At 40.1% G+C, this 17,764-nt stretch overlaps 1 protein-coding gene and 1 pseudogene across 1 annotated transcript; one reads left to right on the top strand and one right to left on the bottom strand.

The window, feature by feature from the left end:
• Positions 1-309: 309 nt before the first annotated feature.
• LOC143102916 (uncharacterized) lies at positions 310-2,810 on the top strand (annotated as a pseudogene).
• Positions 2,811-6,465: 3,655 nt separating this feature from the next.
• On the bottom strand, positions 6,466-14,420 carry LOC143102915 (DBH-like monooxygenase protein 2 homolog). Its single transcript, XM_076266708.1, is given in 13 exon segments — positions 6,466-6,630; positions 6,985-7,093; positions 7,413-7,543; positions 7,626-7,685; positions 7,974-8,070; positions 8,797-8,873; positions 9,110-9,291; positions 9,711-9,813; positions 9,987-10,136; positions 10,633-10,716; positions 10,822-10,974; positions 13,871-14,017; positions 14,148-14,420. Coding segments are annotated over 13 exon segments (1,731 nt in total).
• Between the last annotated feature and the right edge of the window lie 3,344 nt (positions 14,421-17,764).

Here is a 17,764-nt window from a genome sequence, read left to right as displayed (position 1 = left end):
CAGGCCAAGGCCCATTAAAAAAGATCCCCACTTTGGGCTAGATTTTTTCTATAGCCGAAGTCTGTTTTCTTTTCTTTTGAAGTAGTTAACCGGCTTGTCTCTAGATGCCGCTTCAGTTTTGAAGGCTCATTTGACAGCATTAATACACATGCAATACACTGCGCTTTGGACTCAATATCATCACCTCCATTGACAAATTCATATTTTATGGAATCCAGATTGTATTTTCGCAGAACCTTAGTAGTTTTAGGTAAAATATTAGGCCGCTGGCTTCTCCGCGGGCTGGAGAGGCTAATCAAGTGGGCAAGAATGGCCTTCAAGCCAGCCAAATCTTGGTCCTTGGTCCTGAGGAAAGGGAGGGTGACAGATAAGTATCGCTTCTACCTGGATGGAGTTCTAATCCCATCAGTGTCTGACAAGCTGGTGAAGAGCTTGGGGAAGATCTTCAACGAGACCCTGAAAGACACCGCAGCGGTCCAGTCAACACAGAAGGAACTGAAGACATGGCTATCAGCTATGGATAAGTCAGGGCTTCCAGGGAAGTTCAAGGTATGGATGCACCAACACGGTATCCTGCCAAGACTCCTTTGGCCACTGCTGGTATATGAAGTCCCAATAACCACTGTGGAGGGCTTCGATCGAAACATCAGCCAGTTCCTGCGGAGGTGGCTGGCCCTGCCAAAGAGCCTCAGCAGCATTGCACTGTATGGGCACACCACTTTCATTTTCTCCCAAGCTTTTAATCTACCTTAATACCCCCCCCCCCACACACACACACACACACACACACACACACTTTATTCTTTATTTTATTTTTGACCAATTTGTTTATTATTTCAATTATGTATTTATTTTTCCCCCATGTTATGTTATTATTGTTGTTGTACCATTGTCATTGTTTTATGTTTGTTTGTAAGCACTTTGGTTCAACATTGTTTTTAAATGTGCTATAGAAATAAAGTTGACTTGACTTGACTTGACCAACAAGCTCCAGCTTCCCTTCTCCGGCCTGACAGAGGAGCCAGGGGAGGTGTTACTTTACAGAGACTCTGTTGACACCAGCATCTCCTCTGCTGGCATCATAGTGAAAACTGGGAGGAAGTGGCCGGCTCAGGAGGCAGTCGAGCAGGCAGAAGCAAGGCTAAGGCATGGCGTTCTGGTAGGCTTCGTGGCAGTCGGACGAGCAGGGCTTGGTAGTCATACAAGACCACAGTACCACAGTGTTCAGGGGAGAGAGAAATGGCGGCTAATCCAGGATGAGATTTGTGCAGGGGTGGAGGAGAAGCGCCCCAGCAGCACAGTGACCATGCGCCAGCAAGGAGCTTGGACCAACTGGGACCATGTTTCTACCTGGAAGATCACCTGGACTTGGAAAGGCAGAAACAGCGAGACTCAAGTTCTTAATTCAGTCTGTGTACGATGTCCTCCCAAGCCCTTCCAATCTGCATTGTTGGAGCTTGGCAGAAACACCTGCGTGCCCATTGTGCTTAGCAAGAGGCTCCCTGGAGCCTATCCTAAGCTGCTGCCCAAAAGCCCTGGGAGAGGGAAGGTTCACATGGCGCCATGACCAGGTGTTGAAGGCAGTAGCGGAGACCATCATCACGGGTATTCAGCAGAGCAAGCATCAGCTCCCAGCAAGGCACAACATCGCTTTTGTCAGGGCAGGAGACAAAACACAAACAGGGCTGAAGACCTCAACAGGGCTGCTAACCTCAGCATGTGATTGGCAGCTGAAAGCGGACCTCGGGAGACAGCTGAAGTGCCCGGAGCACATCGCTAGGACATCACTCAGGCCTGACTTGGTTTTAACATCTGACTCCTCAAAACAAGTGGTGCTTATGGAACTTACAGTTCCCTGGGAGGACCGGATGTAGGAAGTCCATGAGCGGAAAAAGGCCAGATACCTTGAGCTGCTAGAGGCCTGCAGAGGGAATGGGTGGAAGGCATGCTGTGAGTATTGAGGTGGGCTGCAGGGGATTACCTAGGCAGTCTCTGCACCGGGCACTCAGGCTCCTTGGCATCAGAGGGTTGCAGGAGAGAAAAGCCACCAGGAACATCACTGAAGCTGTAGAAAAGGTGGTTGTGGATGAAGAGGGGGGATCCATGGTGTAGCGTGCCACTTGGACACAAGCCGGGGACTGATTATCCCCGGTTGGGTCGCCCAGGTGAGGGTGTCTGATGATCAAAGACTTGACACACCCAATGACCTTGGGTCCATTACTGATGATTTGTCCAAGCTGCACCATCTACAGGTAGATGGTGTTTCTCCGAACTGGCCTGTCACTAACATCACTATCTGTCCTACGTGCACCACAGCACAGAAAAATGTTTCTCAAACGTTTTCATACCAAGGACCACTTAACCAATAAAAAAAAACCTCACGGAAAAAAAGAGGCCTACTTCAACAGTATTATACAATAGGCCTACTCACTGAACCACCTGCTTATGATCTTTGCACCTTGTTTATTGTATCAGAAGATTATGATTTAAACTGGCATAGCTTACTTAACTGTTTGGATTTACATACAAGTTGCTTCAATATTGCAAACAACTCATCTATATTATATTTTACCACGTCTGCTCGCGGACCACTTGGGATAGCTTGCGAACCACACTTTGAGAAACACTGGCATAGAACATTAGCTTGTCAAACTGAGCGTCTCAAATTGATGAAGTTTAAACATTTCCCGACCCACTTAATTGCTCTACACAGCCCACTAATGGGCCCAGTGTTGAGACACACTTTAGTGAACTTCCTTTTCTCTGATACAATTATGTAAACTTCCTTTTCCAGATACAATTATGCTCAAATAAAACCAACTTACTATTATTATTCTTTTTTTCATGTGTAGATATATATTTACTGTATATAAATGAACTTTGCAGTTTTGTGTTTGGGAAAATTCAGAATTTGATTTACCTAGATAAATGATAAACTCTATCCTCCTATCAAACTTTTTTTATCTTCATTATATCTTCATCGTGTGATATTTCATCATTTCAATATCTATTTATTTGATATCCATTTTAACTATGTCTATTTCTTTTGGTGTATCTGTATAATTATTAGTTCATCTTCTGAACACTCTAGGTGTACAGAAAGAGACATTAACAAAGTAGACCCCCTGTAAATGAGAGAGATTGAAAACTACAAGTGGTCTCAGAAACGGTTGTGTGAGTCACAACCCCAGAAATGATCTAGCTGATTTATGGCCTGTATCCATAGAAACACTGCTCTGATATAATAGGAAGGGTTAACGTCCTGAGACCCGGGGTATAAATTTGAATGCATTTTTTATTTCTCTCAGTTATTTTGGTTTATTAGGGCTTCATGAGTATACAAAATAAATTTCACCTCTGTACATCAAGTAGTTTTTGAGAAAAGTGATGTCCTCATTTGAGGACATTGGATCTATTTTACCATAAAACACAACTAAATCGCCATTGTGTACAAAAAATAACTCTGTTTATTTCATCAGAATAGAATAGAGTTAAGAGTAAAACAAACGTATAAAGTGTGTGTGTGTGTGTTTGTTAGTGTGTGTGTGTGTGTGTGTGTGTGTGTGTGCGTGCGCGCATGTGTGCGTGCGTGCGTGTATACACAGGTATATGTGAGAGAGTGCACCTATGCATTTTAATTGATTTTTTTATTTATTTAAGTAACAAAAACAAAAACAATGAAATTAAACACTAAATTCAAGGATGTGCAAAATAATGCAAACTGTGTGTGTGTGTGTGTGTGTGTGTGTGTGTGTGTGTGTGTGATAGTATGGCACCCTGGAGGTGTCGTTGCAAGATATTTTGTGTGTATATCAAGATAATGTGCACTCATTTTACTAAAAATGTGTGTAATTTAGCTAAATGCAAGTACAATTTAGCTAAATGAGCCCACAATTTAGTAAAATGAGCACACCATTTATGAAACTGAGCACATCATTTGCTAAATTCAGTGCACATTCTAGTACAATGAGAGCATGATTTAGCAAAATTAGCTATTTTTGCCAAATGAGCTCACAGTTTAGTAAAATGAGTGAACTATTTACTAAAAAGAGTGGACAATTTAGTAAAATGAGCACACTATGTACTAGAATGAGTGCACAACTCAGTAAAATGAGCGCATGATTTAGTAAAACGAGTGCATATTCATTGGAACATATAATTAAAAAAATCAATTTTAAGTTTAGTTGACAAAACTTTGTGAAAACAACAGTGCAAAATGGAAAAAAGTGAGTGTGTGCATGTGTGTATTGGAAACTGCTAAACTTTTAGAACTAGCACCATAGGTCTATTATGTGGAAGCAATCTGGAAGCATACATTTTAAGTCCCGATGTGTAGCACCAAGTTTATTTGCGTACTCCCACAAAGAAAAAAAACAACAACTCTATTCTTTAACGCTACTGTATGTGTTGACAGGGCCATCAGTATTCCCTCATAACTTTGAAGACTCATTTGTGTTACCATGTTAGCACTGTGTCACAACAGGCATTGTTAATTTATTTGTGACAGCTTACTAGCGGTGACACATCTGTGGTGTTGATTGGTGGATGACATGTAGCAGCAGACCTTGTAGGTAGGCTATCCAAATAGAGTCTAACAGGGACAGGTGGAAGGACCTGCTGCACTTTACAATCAAACGTGCATCGTTCAATACAAATATGTTTAAGTATGCTACACTATTAAATATTTGTGTAAGGCTTGGATTTTGGGCCAACGCAGCCAAATGCGAGCCGATTTGAGGTTTGTTTAAATGTTTGATGAATTGTTTTATCTGGTGTATTTGACATTCTAACTTGTTAACTTGTTAAAGGAATTATATGTAAGATTGTGGCCAAAACTGGTACTGCAATCACTTTCAAATTACTGTAGAGCGATGTATCCCCTCCCCCCTGACTCGAGGTTGCCAACCCGGATGCCAAAACACTACTGACTTTGTGATTAGTAGATAGGTGGAGGGTGGCGCATCAGGCCAAAACACAACATGACATGACAAAACACAACATCAACATCAACATCAGTTGAGGGCTGCAAGTTCACTTTTTAAATGACAATATCCTGGCCGGACTACAGTTGTCAGTGATATAAGTATTTGAAATGAACATGATTTCTTAATGTCTAGTGACATATTAGGGCCATTTTCTGATTAATTGAAATACATTTCTTACATACGGTTCCTTTTAGTTTGCATTTAAGTTTGTTGTTTGGTTAAGCTTACTTTGTTTCTTTGTTCCTTTGATACAGCACCGTTGTATGCCTATCTGAGTTTTACCTTACATTCAATTTAAGTGATATTGGTCACATTTACCTTTAAGTTTTACTGGTTAAATAAATTGTAAATTTACCCACCAATTACATATCTCTTTTCTCATATGCCATATCAATACTCCGCTATAGTTGATACATTACTTGGTGATAATTCGAGATGCAAGTTCTTAATTTTATGGAGTCAGATTAATAGTGGTTTCTCGTAATATTACCATTGCTTCACCAGTCTGTCTTATTGTTCAACATGTACAAACTTGTGAGCGCCCAACACAACTCTCCTCGTGAGGAACGTGTCTGTGGCCTCTCTCTACTTTCAGTGCTGAGCCAGACGTGATCTCATGTCGCGGCCTCTCTTACACTTCCTATAAGCAGTTTCTGTTTTGGTAACAATAAACAGCAAAACATGATTTGAACGGACTATAACATGAAAAAGAAGTAAGGACTATTAGGATTGGGAATTAGGAATTAGGATAGGCCTATTCATCATTGTGAAGTTATACCTGTCTGAATTGCATATTTGTGGTTATCAGCTGTAGGTCAATGTTCTATTAAGTATTAGTTTGAGCATACGGTTTTAAATCTTACTGAAATTATTGAGTGTTTTTAACTCAATGTTATGAACTGAAAGTGCATATCTATGTTTTTCATTTTCCATTTCTACTAAGTGGGCTATGATGTGTGAGAGTTTGAGTGCCCCCTTGTGGCCTAATATTTTCACTACAGATGGTACTGCTCTACTGACTAAAATCCTTTGACCCTCACCTCACCATCTCAAATGTCCAAACGTTGATTTCAACAAGAAGATGATACTAAGATGAAATGGATCTAAGACTAATATTCTAGGAGGAAACACTGTACAACCAGTACTGCTGCATCAGTCCATTTACTATGTTTTTAGTAATGCAAACATACAGAATTACAAAATTACAACTGAAGCTGTGAATCATATTTTATTGCAAAATGAACCAGGAAAATTATATATCAGATGAAGAGCAGGATAAAATCTTAATCTCATTTTATTTTATCTCACACAAATCAACTGCTTAATAAACTACATTTAAAGTGTACAAGTATTAGATTACAAGGTATCACTGCATGACAGAACAACTAGGATTTAATGTGACCAAACACTTGATTTATATGGTGCTTGGTGTGGAAATTTCAGACACCTGACCTGAAAAGACACAGGGATGGTGCTAACATTAGAATGCACAGATCACTGCCCAGATCAACAGCAGCAGAATCCAGGACACGCTGGCCATGTTGGATGCGTTTGATGGCGCTGGTAGCGGTGGAGTTCTGTCACAGCTGGGTGTCGGGCTCTCCATCATGTCACTGATCTTGTCAATGGTGCCCCAGTAGGTGTTCTGCCAAAATAAGAGAGGGAAGTATATCTGTTTATTTGCATTTTAGATTTGTAATTATATATGTTTGAAATAGGCCTAGGGTATAAGGTCTCCAAGAGTGTGTAAACTGATGTTTGTGCTTTCACAATTTCAGTGAAAACTTGAGCCTTGAAAGAGTCTCATTGAGAGGGAGGTCAGTATCTAAATATGATATGAATATGAAATTTATGAAGAAAATGCATGCCTTGAATAATCTGTCTATGCTATGATAGGGCGTTTTGATGACCATAGAATATGTTGTCATGATTTGAGCTTGGGTCTTGGCCTACAGAAACAAATATGGCATTTTGGATGAAGTATTTGTGTTTCACTTGCCTCTCCATCATCTACCATAAGGTCTTGCGGGATATCTTTCAAGGTCCTCTCATACTCAGTGACTGCCTCTTCATCCCATGTCTTCTGGCTGAGTATCATGTAGAATTCACTACAACACAGTCAGCACAATATTAATACAAGCCACCCAGATATAGTAGAGATGGAACAGGTTTTCCATTCTATTTCATAGAATTCCAAGATATTATGTAAGGGATAATGGACGACACAGCTTCGGTTCATAGAAATGAATACACGTTCGAGGTTGTAAAGTGGCCCCGACGCGCAGGTGTGTATATGGTTAATACACGTTCTAAAGAATGTAGGACAGTGGGAAATTCAACCAAGCAGTGTAATAAATTAAAATAAACCAGGGTAATTAGTGAGGTACACTCCAATTGTTATGTTTAAGTCATAGTCCTGTGTCTTACTTATTGTTTGATGCTCCCAGGTTAGTCTTTAGAGCGTCCATGTTAGGAAAACTGACGCAGTTGGTTAAATTGGAGGCAGGATAATAGAAGAGGAAAGCCAGACACATCTCGTCCTGTGTGCCCAAGCCACCCTGATGAGAGAAAGTGACAAAGTTTTAGTGATAAAGTGGAATTCAAAGCTGTGGTTAAAATACTCAATATTTTCATACTGACCCATGTGAGACCTGTGCGATTAGCGGTGTCATACGTGCACTCTACCAGAAGAGTATCTCCCTACAAATTAAAGCCAGGCATAATCAGACAGCAGTTAGCAGCAAGTGTTAGCACAGACTTTTAAGAAAGTTTGAAATATTGTTATACTGTCACAATCTAAACCATATCCATATTCTCTAGGTCTCTCCAGGTCCTATTCACCTAGAGAACACATTATAATACACCAACTGTGAGGTCTACATTTAAAAAACAACACCCTCACATTTAAGTAGGCCTACAAATATTTGATCTGTCATGCATGTCAATCTCATAAAACAATCTACATGATAATAAACCATAGATGCAAACCATTTTAAGAGTTTTTGTTTTGCCCAGGTTTTTGACTTCCTGATATTCAAATTCGTAGTGATCATCAAAGGCCATAAATCCAATCTGTTCGCCATCCCTGAAACATAGTAGATAAGAGACTGAAGAATTTGCAAACTGTTTTGTTCCCTCCAGTGATAGATCCTCTTCCTCTAACTGCATAGTTTACATGGACATTAATATACCGATATTAAACCAATTTAGACAATATTTTAATACACTGGCATATACCGGTAAACAACATTTTCTGATTACCTTAACCCAAGTAAGTTCATAGTTGGAATAAGCAATAATTGAATAAAGACAGGAGTATTCCGAATCGAATAAAGACAGGAGTATAATTATAACGTCCTATAACAATTTTCATTGCAGAAACTTTTACAGAATCAACCGTCTTTACTAGTAATAATTGGGTTATGCTGCATTACATGTACACAGGAATATGACTGGAATAGTCAATCAACAAATAATGTAAACCCCATAATTGCAATATTGACTTATTCTGAATAAGGTCAATAGTTAGAATATTAATGTCCATGTTAACATAGTCACTGATGCAATCATATCCCTTTGCTGCCTTTGGTATATTTTAGTATAAAATTCTTCATGTAAAGTGGTGGTAGTATTGTGGCTAAGGAGCTGGGCTAACATGCAGCAGCCAGAAAAGATGTGGGTTCTATTCCCAACAAAGACCTTGAACCTTGTGCCCTTGGACAAGGTACTTAACTCTGAGTTCATCTGCTTTCATTTTATACTTGTAGTTTTCTCTTATATGTTTTGTTGACATGAAACATCTCCATCTCACCTAAAGTGACCCACCCGAACCTTCCGCCCTGCCAGGTGAGTGTGCAGTCCAGTTGCAAACACCTGCATATCCTTAGCCTGAGGAACCCACACATGCGAAAAAGAAAAAAAAGACAAACAAGAGAGAAAAAAGAGAAAAACAAGAAATAAAAGGATTAAGTCACTCAGTCAAGACGTTTACGTTAGTACCTCCGACGCAGGCGTGATAAACATCTGCAGGATCTGCAGTTTTATGAAGATGACATTTAGCAACTTCCATCATTTCATGAATCGGAACATTCTGCAACATTGCAATGTTACATGATCGGACAAACTGATGATTAAAGTACCTCTGTGTTAATGGAAGTGTTACACACACCATATGTGTGAAAAGATGTGGCATTGGGTGGTATGCTGTACCCAGGGGCCACTGCTAAACCAGCCATCAGAACACCTGCATCATGCTTGCGGAGCTGGGATGTGTAGTGAAAGCGCAGCCCTGAGTTGTCCACTCGACCTGAAAGAGGACGAGACACGGCAGACATTTTGGACATTACCGTTGTGACATCTTACAACTTCGAATAACAACCAAGGGTGTTGCTGTGGTAGCGGATGCCATGCAGTCCACTTAAGTTAACATTAATTAATCCTTTCAAATCATTAATTAATCATTACAAGTCATTTGCTTTGATTTCTAGAATTATTCAGAGCAAGACATTCTTTTATACTTAGATTGAAAGTGATATTCAAACCACTTTCTATCCAACTAGCTGTAGTTTTCTTTTTAAAAAGCCCACAAGAGGACTTTACTGAAGAAGGGTATAGCAGCATTTTTTCTGACATTGTGAGGCAACGTTGTTTAAACTACACAGAATCTATCTCTGTGCAATCACCTGCTATACAACGGAGTTTAGACAGTTCTGCATAGTACTGTACCTTCAATCAAGGTTGGATTATTGTAGTGGATCTCAAGCCTATACAGATAGTCCCCCTCATCTCCTCCAATAGGAATCCCCACATGCTCTGGGACCTCGAAGTCCTGTGATCAAAAAGATTCACATTTCCACATCAGTGTTTAGAGAGAGGTAAAGCAACGTCCTTGCTATTTGAGAGGCATCATGCATGAACCAGACAAAACATGCACTTTGACTCTTACATTTCTTAGTTTATTGTCATGCTTAAAAACCTTAAAAAACAACAACAAAAACTCACCCCGCCCCCAACGCCCCATGCAGCCATGACTTGGAAGCAGACTGTGTGACTAATGTAGCATTGCCCCTGAAAGGTTTCGTTCATCTGCGGCGGACATTTGTAGAGAAGCAAATGGTGCACGAGATCCAGGTGATCAATCAGTGGTTGGATCTAGATTATGGGCAAGGACAGCACAGCATCATCAGGTAGTCTCAGAAAACAACGTCTTTCAATCTAGATAAATCACTTGCATTTAACTTGAGCAAACGTGGATTTACATGTGGAATCATTTTCAACAAAGTAACAAAACCTTGAGTGAAACATGTTTCTTGTTAAATAACTCGATTTGATTCGATTCACTCATATGGAATACACAACATAAATTTAGTTCAAACCAAAAAATATGAACTCTTTCCCTATAAATGTATTACTTCATACATTTTACTTCATCCCACTGTAGTACTAACTTTCTGCCGCAGGATTTATTTTGTGTGCCATAGTGTAGACAGGAATGCATTAGTATCCAACTATAGTCATCCATTAGTAATCATCCATTAATAAACATTATTGATAACTTGAAGCAGAGAAAAAAAAATATTGTAAATAATGAATTTCCATTTTTTCAGTCTCATATCCATTCAGTTCCAATACAAAGTTTCTTGCCTACCCGATAGATGTGCTGTTTCTCAGCAAATGTGGGAGCGTTCATTATCTTGCACTCATAACGGGTTTTCACAGTAGGAATTGTGAACTGCAAAACAAGGAGACATCATTCAGTTCTGATTTCACTGATTGCTTTTTGCCAGGTCTGTTCTCATATTTGGACACAATAGGAGATATGAGAGAGGTCGTTTACATTTAACATGGTCATGTCGAAGTACTGGCTCTGGGTGGGGTCGGAGCGAGGCATGTACTTGAGCAGATTCACCTCCTTGGTGCCCCGGCGCTGTCTGTGATACCCAATCTGATCAGTCTGCCCATACGCATAGATCAGCTTGACTGGAAGCTCCTGCAGTTCAGGTGGGAGGAAGATGTGGTTAGACAAGTCTTAAAGATAAACTGCGCAATAGTGTGTAGATCAAACTGGGAGATGAGCGATGATTGATATTGATATTTGATATATGCCACATTACTGTATAGTCTCCAAGAGGTCTAAGAAAAGGAAGCATTTTGATGAAGGAAATTTTGGTCAAAATATTATAGTGAAAATTCCAACAGTAGGCCTATTAGTGAGATTTATTCTGAGTATTGTTCTCAGTAAGTAAGGGTCATTTATCACCACAAATAAAATGTAGAGTGGTCACCAATTTCCCACTGAACTTTGCCAGTTGTTGACAGTTTGAACTTTCTATAGGCCATTGCCTAAGGTAATCACAGCGTAAGTATTTGTCAAACTGAACACAACATCTGATGATGGGGGGAAACATCGTTTTTGTGGTTGTCTAGGTCATCAAGTAACCTAGAAACTAAACTAACAGTGTTACACAACAAACACAACAAAACCAACTCCATGAGAAACTGATATCCATCTCCACCTCTTCTGAACTCTTCTGAACTTTCCTATCCAGCTTCCACCATGCTCTAGCACTCTCATTTCACACACTCAAATAGCTTCATTTAATACAGCTAAACTCCCTGCACAATGGATGAATCTTTTACATCACACTTTGTGCCTATTACACATAACATCTTATATAACATCTGATGATGGGGCAGTGTTTCCCACAGAATTTAATTCTATTTGTGGTGGTAGGTTTGCAGAATTAACTTGAATGCACCAGTTTTTAACAAATTAACGCAGCGTGGTTATGATGCAGATTTAAGCACAATTTAGCCAGTCGACTTTTATGCCAACAATTGCAGGATTGTTAATGTTTTCTTTAAACATGCATGTAGGTTTGTTGAGAGACAAGGAGAGGCTGCGCAAAGGTGTACATAGCTCTTCAAAGAACGAATTCCATCCAATTTAAACAGTACAACATGGAAAATCATTGTGTGGTGGTCAGTGTTCATATTGTGGTGGGCCGCCACAAATAAGTCAATGTATGGGAAACACTGTGGGGAAACATCATTTTTGTGGTTGTCTAGGTCATCAAGTAACCTAGAAACTAAACTAACAGTGTTACACAACAAACACAACAAAACCAACTCCATGAGAAACTGATATCCATCTCCACCTCTTCTGAACTCTTCTGAACTTTCCTATCCAGCTTCCACCATCCTCTAGCACTCTCATTTCACACACTCAAATAGCTTCATTTAATACAGCTAAACTCCCTGCACAATGGACCACAATGAATCTTTTACATCACACTTTGTGCCTATTATTTACAGTTTATGATCAGACCATGTTTAAGAAGGTGTGCCAAGAACTTGTTTTTCTCCTATTTTAGAATCACCAGTTGTGACATGGGTGGTCCTATGATTCCTTTGAAAAGAAAGTAAACTGATGCCACGAGTGTTCCCACAGCTTAACTGGTAGAGCAATGTGCAAACAACGTCTAGCCCAAGAACTGAGCAGCCAGAGAGCCGGCACACACGTCTGCACTGGACTGTAATGGTCTCCTTTCATTAAGTAATTTGCTATGAATAGTCTACATATAGTATATGGAGGGTAAATGTAAAAACACCATATGTAAAATGAGCCTAAGTCTGGTAAATTACTCTCTACTGTCCTCAATAACCATGATAAATTAAAGACATTTTATGGGCAATGCATCAGAACTGGCTGAGCCTTAAGTGAATGAAGTAGCCCAAACGGTCCAATCAAATGACAGTTCAACAGTCATCCAGATGACAATCATGACTTTATCAATTTCTTTGAGATTTACACAGTAAATATAGGCCTGTCTGTATTGTATATTATTGAATTTATATCGTACATTTTTAGACGCACAATGAACTTTACAGAGAGAACATAATAAAATATAACAAACAATTATTTTTAAAAATCCATAAGTTAATTTAATTATTAACTAGAAATGTAATGCCAGAGGAATTACAATAGTGGATGGAAAGCTGCTGGCTTAATGTTGGTGGGGAGATTCCTGGAAAAAAAAACATTGAATCACTTAATCTTTGAGTTCATACAAACCCTTGTACCAAAAACGTTGTGTGTCAAGGTGTTCTTGAGATATAACACTCAAGGTGTTTTTGACCTTGATATTTGACCTTTGACCTCCAACATCAACTCACTTCATCTTTGAGTCCATACAAACACTCGTACCAAATTTTAAGCATGTTCGTCAAGCCGTTCTGGAGATATAATGCGCAAAGCATGAGATATGACTGACTTTTATTTTGACACACGGGAAACACTTCAACAGGATGTGTAGTTCAGGGAGAGTCAGATTGTATGCTTAGAAGCTGAGACAGTTGGATTCACAGGTGACACCTGTGCCAGTGTTCTGATTAGACCAGGAACTACTCTGGGAGCTTAACGAGCGCAGCTGGCTTTAGGCCATTATGACATCACAGCCTCGATTCAAGTCTATGGGGGAAAAAGCTTTTTAACATTTTTAATTTCCTATTTCTCAAAAGTCTGAAATAATAACTCTCTTGCCCCACTCCAGACCTAGACAATGGTTATTTCAACATGTCTGTACGTTAAGCGGTTAGAGTCGCATTCATTCTTGAAAAGGTAAAAAGAAAAGGTTATAAGAAGAAGAAGAAGCCAGGAGATTTCAAGATAGTGGATTCCATCCACTATAATAATAAGAAGAAGAAGCCAGGAGATTTCAAGATAGTGGATTCGATCTACTATAAATATTGAATATTTGACACAGTGGAAACAGTCAAAGCATATCAACCACAAGCATGTATCGCTAGCTTCACCTAAGCATATCACAAGCTGATCCTAATTAATTAGGGAAAATAACGATTGCTTGGATGAGTTTGTCCCTTACAGTAATAGGATGGTCATCTGTGTCACAAGACTTGATGGACCTCTCGAACCTCATGGTGGTCTGTCCATCGGTCTCAGTGAGAGAGAGCAGACTGTAGCTCTGCTTCTGGTCAAGTACAGGCATCTCATTTCCACTGGCATGGTAGTCCTGCAAAGGGTCATAAGAAGATGGTGGAAGATCTTTGAATATTGCTGGATGAATGATAAAAAAGAAAGATAAGAAAAAAAGATTAAAAAAAGTATGAGTTATCCTCATACTATTTTTTTCTGTTCTTTACCCCAAAATAATATCCATCTGAGTTCACTCCTCCAATGACTATATCAGCCCTAGTCATGCCCCCATTGGGACTCAACCCAAAGCTGATCCAGCCTGTGGTATTTACGCACAACTCGAAGGTAATGTTGCCTTGGACGTCGTCAAAGCCCCATTTCAGCATTACCAGCTTCTCTGCATCCAGGCACTCTGTAAAGGGTAAGAGTGGGTCCTCTTGAGCTCGGGTCTCCATGGCAAGAACCAGGACAAGGAGAGGCACGACTATCGGGCAGGTCATACTGCTGACCAAAACTAATCTTGTGTTCTCACTCTGCGTTCCTTCCAAATTGCCTTGCTCTGCCTTAATCTTCTGCTCTCTCACATCCACCCTTTGTCTGGATAGGTAGGGTCACCTGCTCTCATTCTTATAAAGTTTTTTTTTCTCAGTCCTCTCAAATTTCTGTTTTGGCTCAGGTATCAATAGGTGACAATGTGTGCTGTACATGACACTTTACATGTTATTCATTGCTTCTCTCTGTCTCTCTCTGTCTCTCTCTCTCTCTCCCTCCCTACCTCCCTCTTGACTTCGCAAGACTTTTTAGATAAATTGTTGAAATCAAATTTCTGTTTTGGCTCAGGTATCAAGGTGACGAGGTATGCTCCGTGTATGACACTTTACATGTTATTCATTGCTCCTCTCTCTCTTTCTCTCTCTCTCCCTCTCTCTCGCTTTCTCCCTAAAAATTCCCTCTCCCTAGAAATAGTTGGAATCAAGGTTGGGAGCCTCCTTTTTGAGAAGCTCTCGCTTCATTGAAGTATGGATGTCTACAAATGAATTGTGAAATAAGGTAGCAGTAGGTGGCTGTTAAAGCTGGAGGGTCTTAAGATTTTCCCACATAAATACCAGCTACCCAAAACTCTAAAAATGTGGATTTTCTTTAAAGATGTAGATCTTCAAAAATAATGGGATATCCTCAGAATGCACTGTTGCAATGACAATACAGCTTCCAATCTTGTAGGACACATGGTCTACAGTAATGGATCTGGTTTTAATCGAGTCGAGTGTTATATTCTCTCCAAGTTTGCACTGCAAAGCTGTGACTTAGTGGCACTGGAACGGCATGGAGGGGCACATCTCTATCAGCAGTGACTAATTTTTCCCCAAGCAGTTGGTATTGTCTGTTCCCAGCATTGCCGTATCTGATGTCTCTTGGCTAAACTTTTAGCAATATTCTTGAAATTGCAGGACGTGCGTAACCTGACTCTCGCCAGATGAATTTCGTTCCGCCTAGCTCCACTCATCCATCTGGGATCGATCCATTGGAGTGGTGTTTCAGAAGGCTGGGCCTTATCAAAAATCCTTGCATATGATTGGATAAGCCACTTGCCCGTCATCTATTGACGTGCTACTTCAACCACTCGCATCGAAGCCAACCCGTGACGCTGAGAACAGTCTCACAGTCGCTTCTACGCTACGTCACATCTATGAAACTCCCGCCCTGCGTCCTGATTGGCTCTACCATAAAATCTGGTGCCGAAATCACTCTGAAGCGATCCCAGATGGATGTGAGTGGAGCTAGGCAGATCTAGGCGGAACGAAATTCATCTGGCGAGAGTCAGGTTAGGACATGCGGGCTATGACCTTGAAATACTGCTGCTTTGCTTCAAACGTAAACATGAGAGGTGAATCAAAGGTCCATATGCCATAAGAAGGTGAGGATAATGAATTAGAATATTAGATAATGCATTTTTGCCGTTTGTGTCCCTGGGAAGATTATAAAACTGTTATTCTCTCCTGCAAATATGGTAGCCAGCTTTTCTTCACTACCGGGGCCATGATGAAGTCACCTATATCCCTTAAGCATAGATACACATCCCATGCAGAACTTTCCTGAATTTGATTTCCAATTAATTCTGGGAGTAACCTGAAAAGCGTCCACTTCTCTGTGGCTGTACCAGCCAGACATCCACCAGGCCTAAGTGCATTTTCAGATATTGGAGGGGGTTTGGATACTCTGTCATTAACTCCATAAGGGAAATTTTGGATTTCATAGTTGATCTGTGCCAATTTCATTTTTTTTTCTCTTTCACCAGCTCTCCTAATACTGATGATTTTGGGGATAATGCCTTCCATGAAATCATGCATTATGTCAGGGGGGAACAAATAAACAATGGGTGAAGGAACTAATTTCAATTTCGAGAAGCAGCATGCATGTCTAATTCCATACATGGCAGCATTAGTTGCATTTTCTGTTACAGCCTCTAATTGGTACTGGTAGTGTTGGGAATTTCTCATAACATACAGTAGTCATCTTCTGTAATTTTATGGGAAATGTCCTGCTTGATAGCATTACAACACCGGCAGACCCTTCTGAAGCTAAATGTTCTAGTCAATCCAAGAACAGCATGAGCCTATAGGTTGTCTGCAGAGATTGTAGCTATTGTGCCACGGAAGACCCTCTCCTCCCTTCCATATATCTCAAGGACACTCCACATGTCTTAACATCGGACAGCAAAGGTTGAAATACTTCAGAGTAGTTGGTGAAACCAGATTGATACTTGTGCTCAACAAGTGTTGATAGATATATGTTTTGAAGTTTAGTAAAATATTTAGTGTCCAAAATGCCAATTCTAAAATAGACTGCTGTTAACTTATGTTGGATGGTGTTATTCTGACAGAGAAATGGGTTGCTTTTACAAATATCACCATCTGTGAAGTCTGTAAGCTCATCCTCATCCCTAAGGCCATTGTTTCTGTTTATCATAGCCCATACATCTTCATTTTGTGCGACTAGTTTCAACATGTCAAGCAGTGGAATATACTGAAATGTTGCCCTGGGACCTTGGTCTGCCCCTTTAAAAGAACTTCTACTGGCTTCACCATTCTGTACTGCAGTACTGCTCCAGAGTCCACTCTGAGTTGATTGTTCGAAAACACCTTTGTTTGACTTAAGAGTTCACTAAGATCATCATCATCTTCAACATTAATGTTGATACTCTGCAGGTAAAAGCGTATGGTAGTTGGCTGAAGTTAGTCAAAATGAATCAAAAATTGCCCGGAGATCCTCTATTATGCTTGTGTGGACAACAGCTGGGACACAATGTTTCTCTTTAATTTTTAGGATGAAGAGGCAAATGTTTCTCTTGAGGCCGCTGAGTAGATCCCAGTTCTGCGATTGTACAACATTCTGAGCACAGAGTCCATGACCTCATAATTTTCCTCGTCATACTCCAGGAGGCATTCAGGAGTAGACTGACTCACACCTAACACCCTGTGTTTTCGGTATACTGTATGTGCGAAACCAAGACATGATTTCATGCATCAGTTTAGTCCACATATTAATGAGAAATTTGGTTCACTTTGGTGGTATAATCCAAGGTGCCTAATTTGTTTGATAATTAAAAAGATTTTTTTTGTGCACATAGGACAGTTAAATGAAGTGGCCATTATAAGTCTCTGATCAGTTAGAACAAGAATTCCTCTAAAAACCTCGAAATGCAGTCACACAATCCTCCAATCCATTTAACTCCAGCCACTGTATGACATCTTCCACAGTCCATATGTTTGTTGAACTTGGAACAAACAAAACAATTGCAAACTGTTACTTATAGCAATTTATCTGCACTGCCAGGTAAATGTAG

Source organism: Alosa pseudoharengus, unplaced genomic scaffold (genome assembly GCF_046254945.1).
Source record: "Alosa pseudoharengus isolate Yale_2024_CS ecotype anadromous, Long Island Sound unplaced genomic scaffold, YU_APseudo_1.1 YU_APseudo_1.1_scf_4, whole genome shotgun sequence".
Taxonomy (NCBI): Eukaryota; Metazoa; Chordata; class Actinopteri; order Clupeiformes; family Clupeidae; genus Alosa; species Alosa pseudoharengus.
This window is presented reverse-complemented; position numbering and strand designations above follow the sequence as displayed.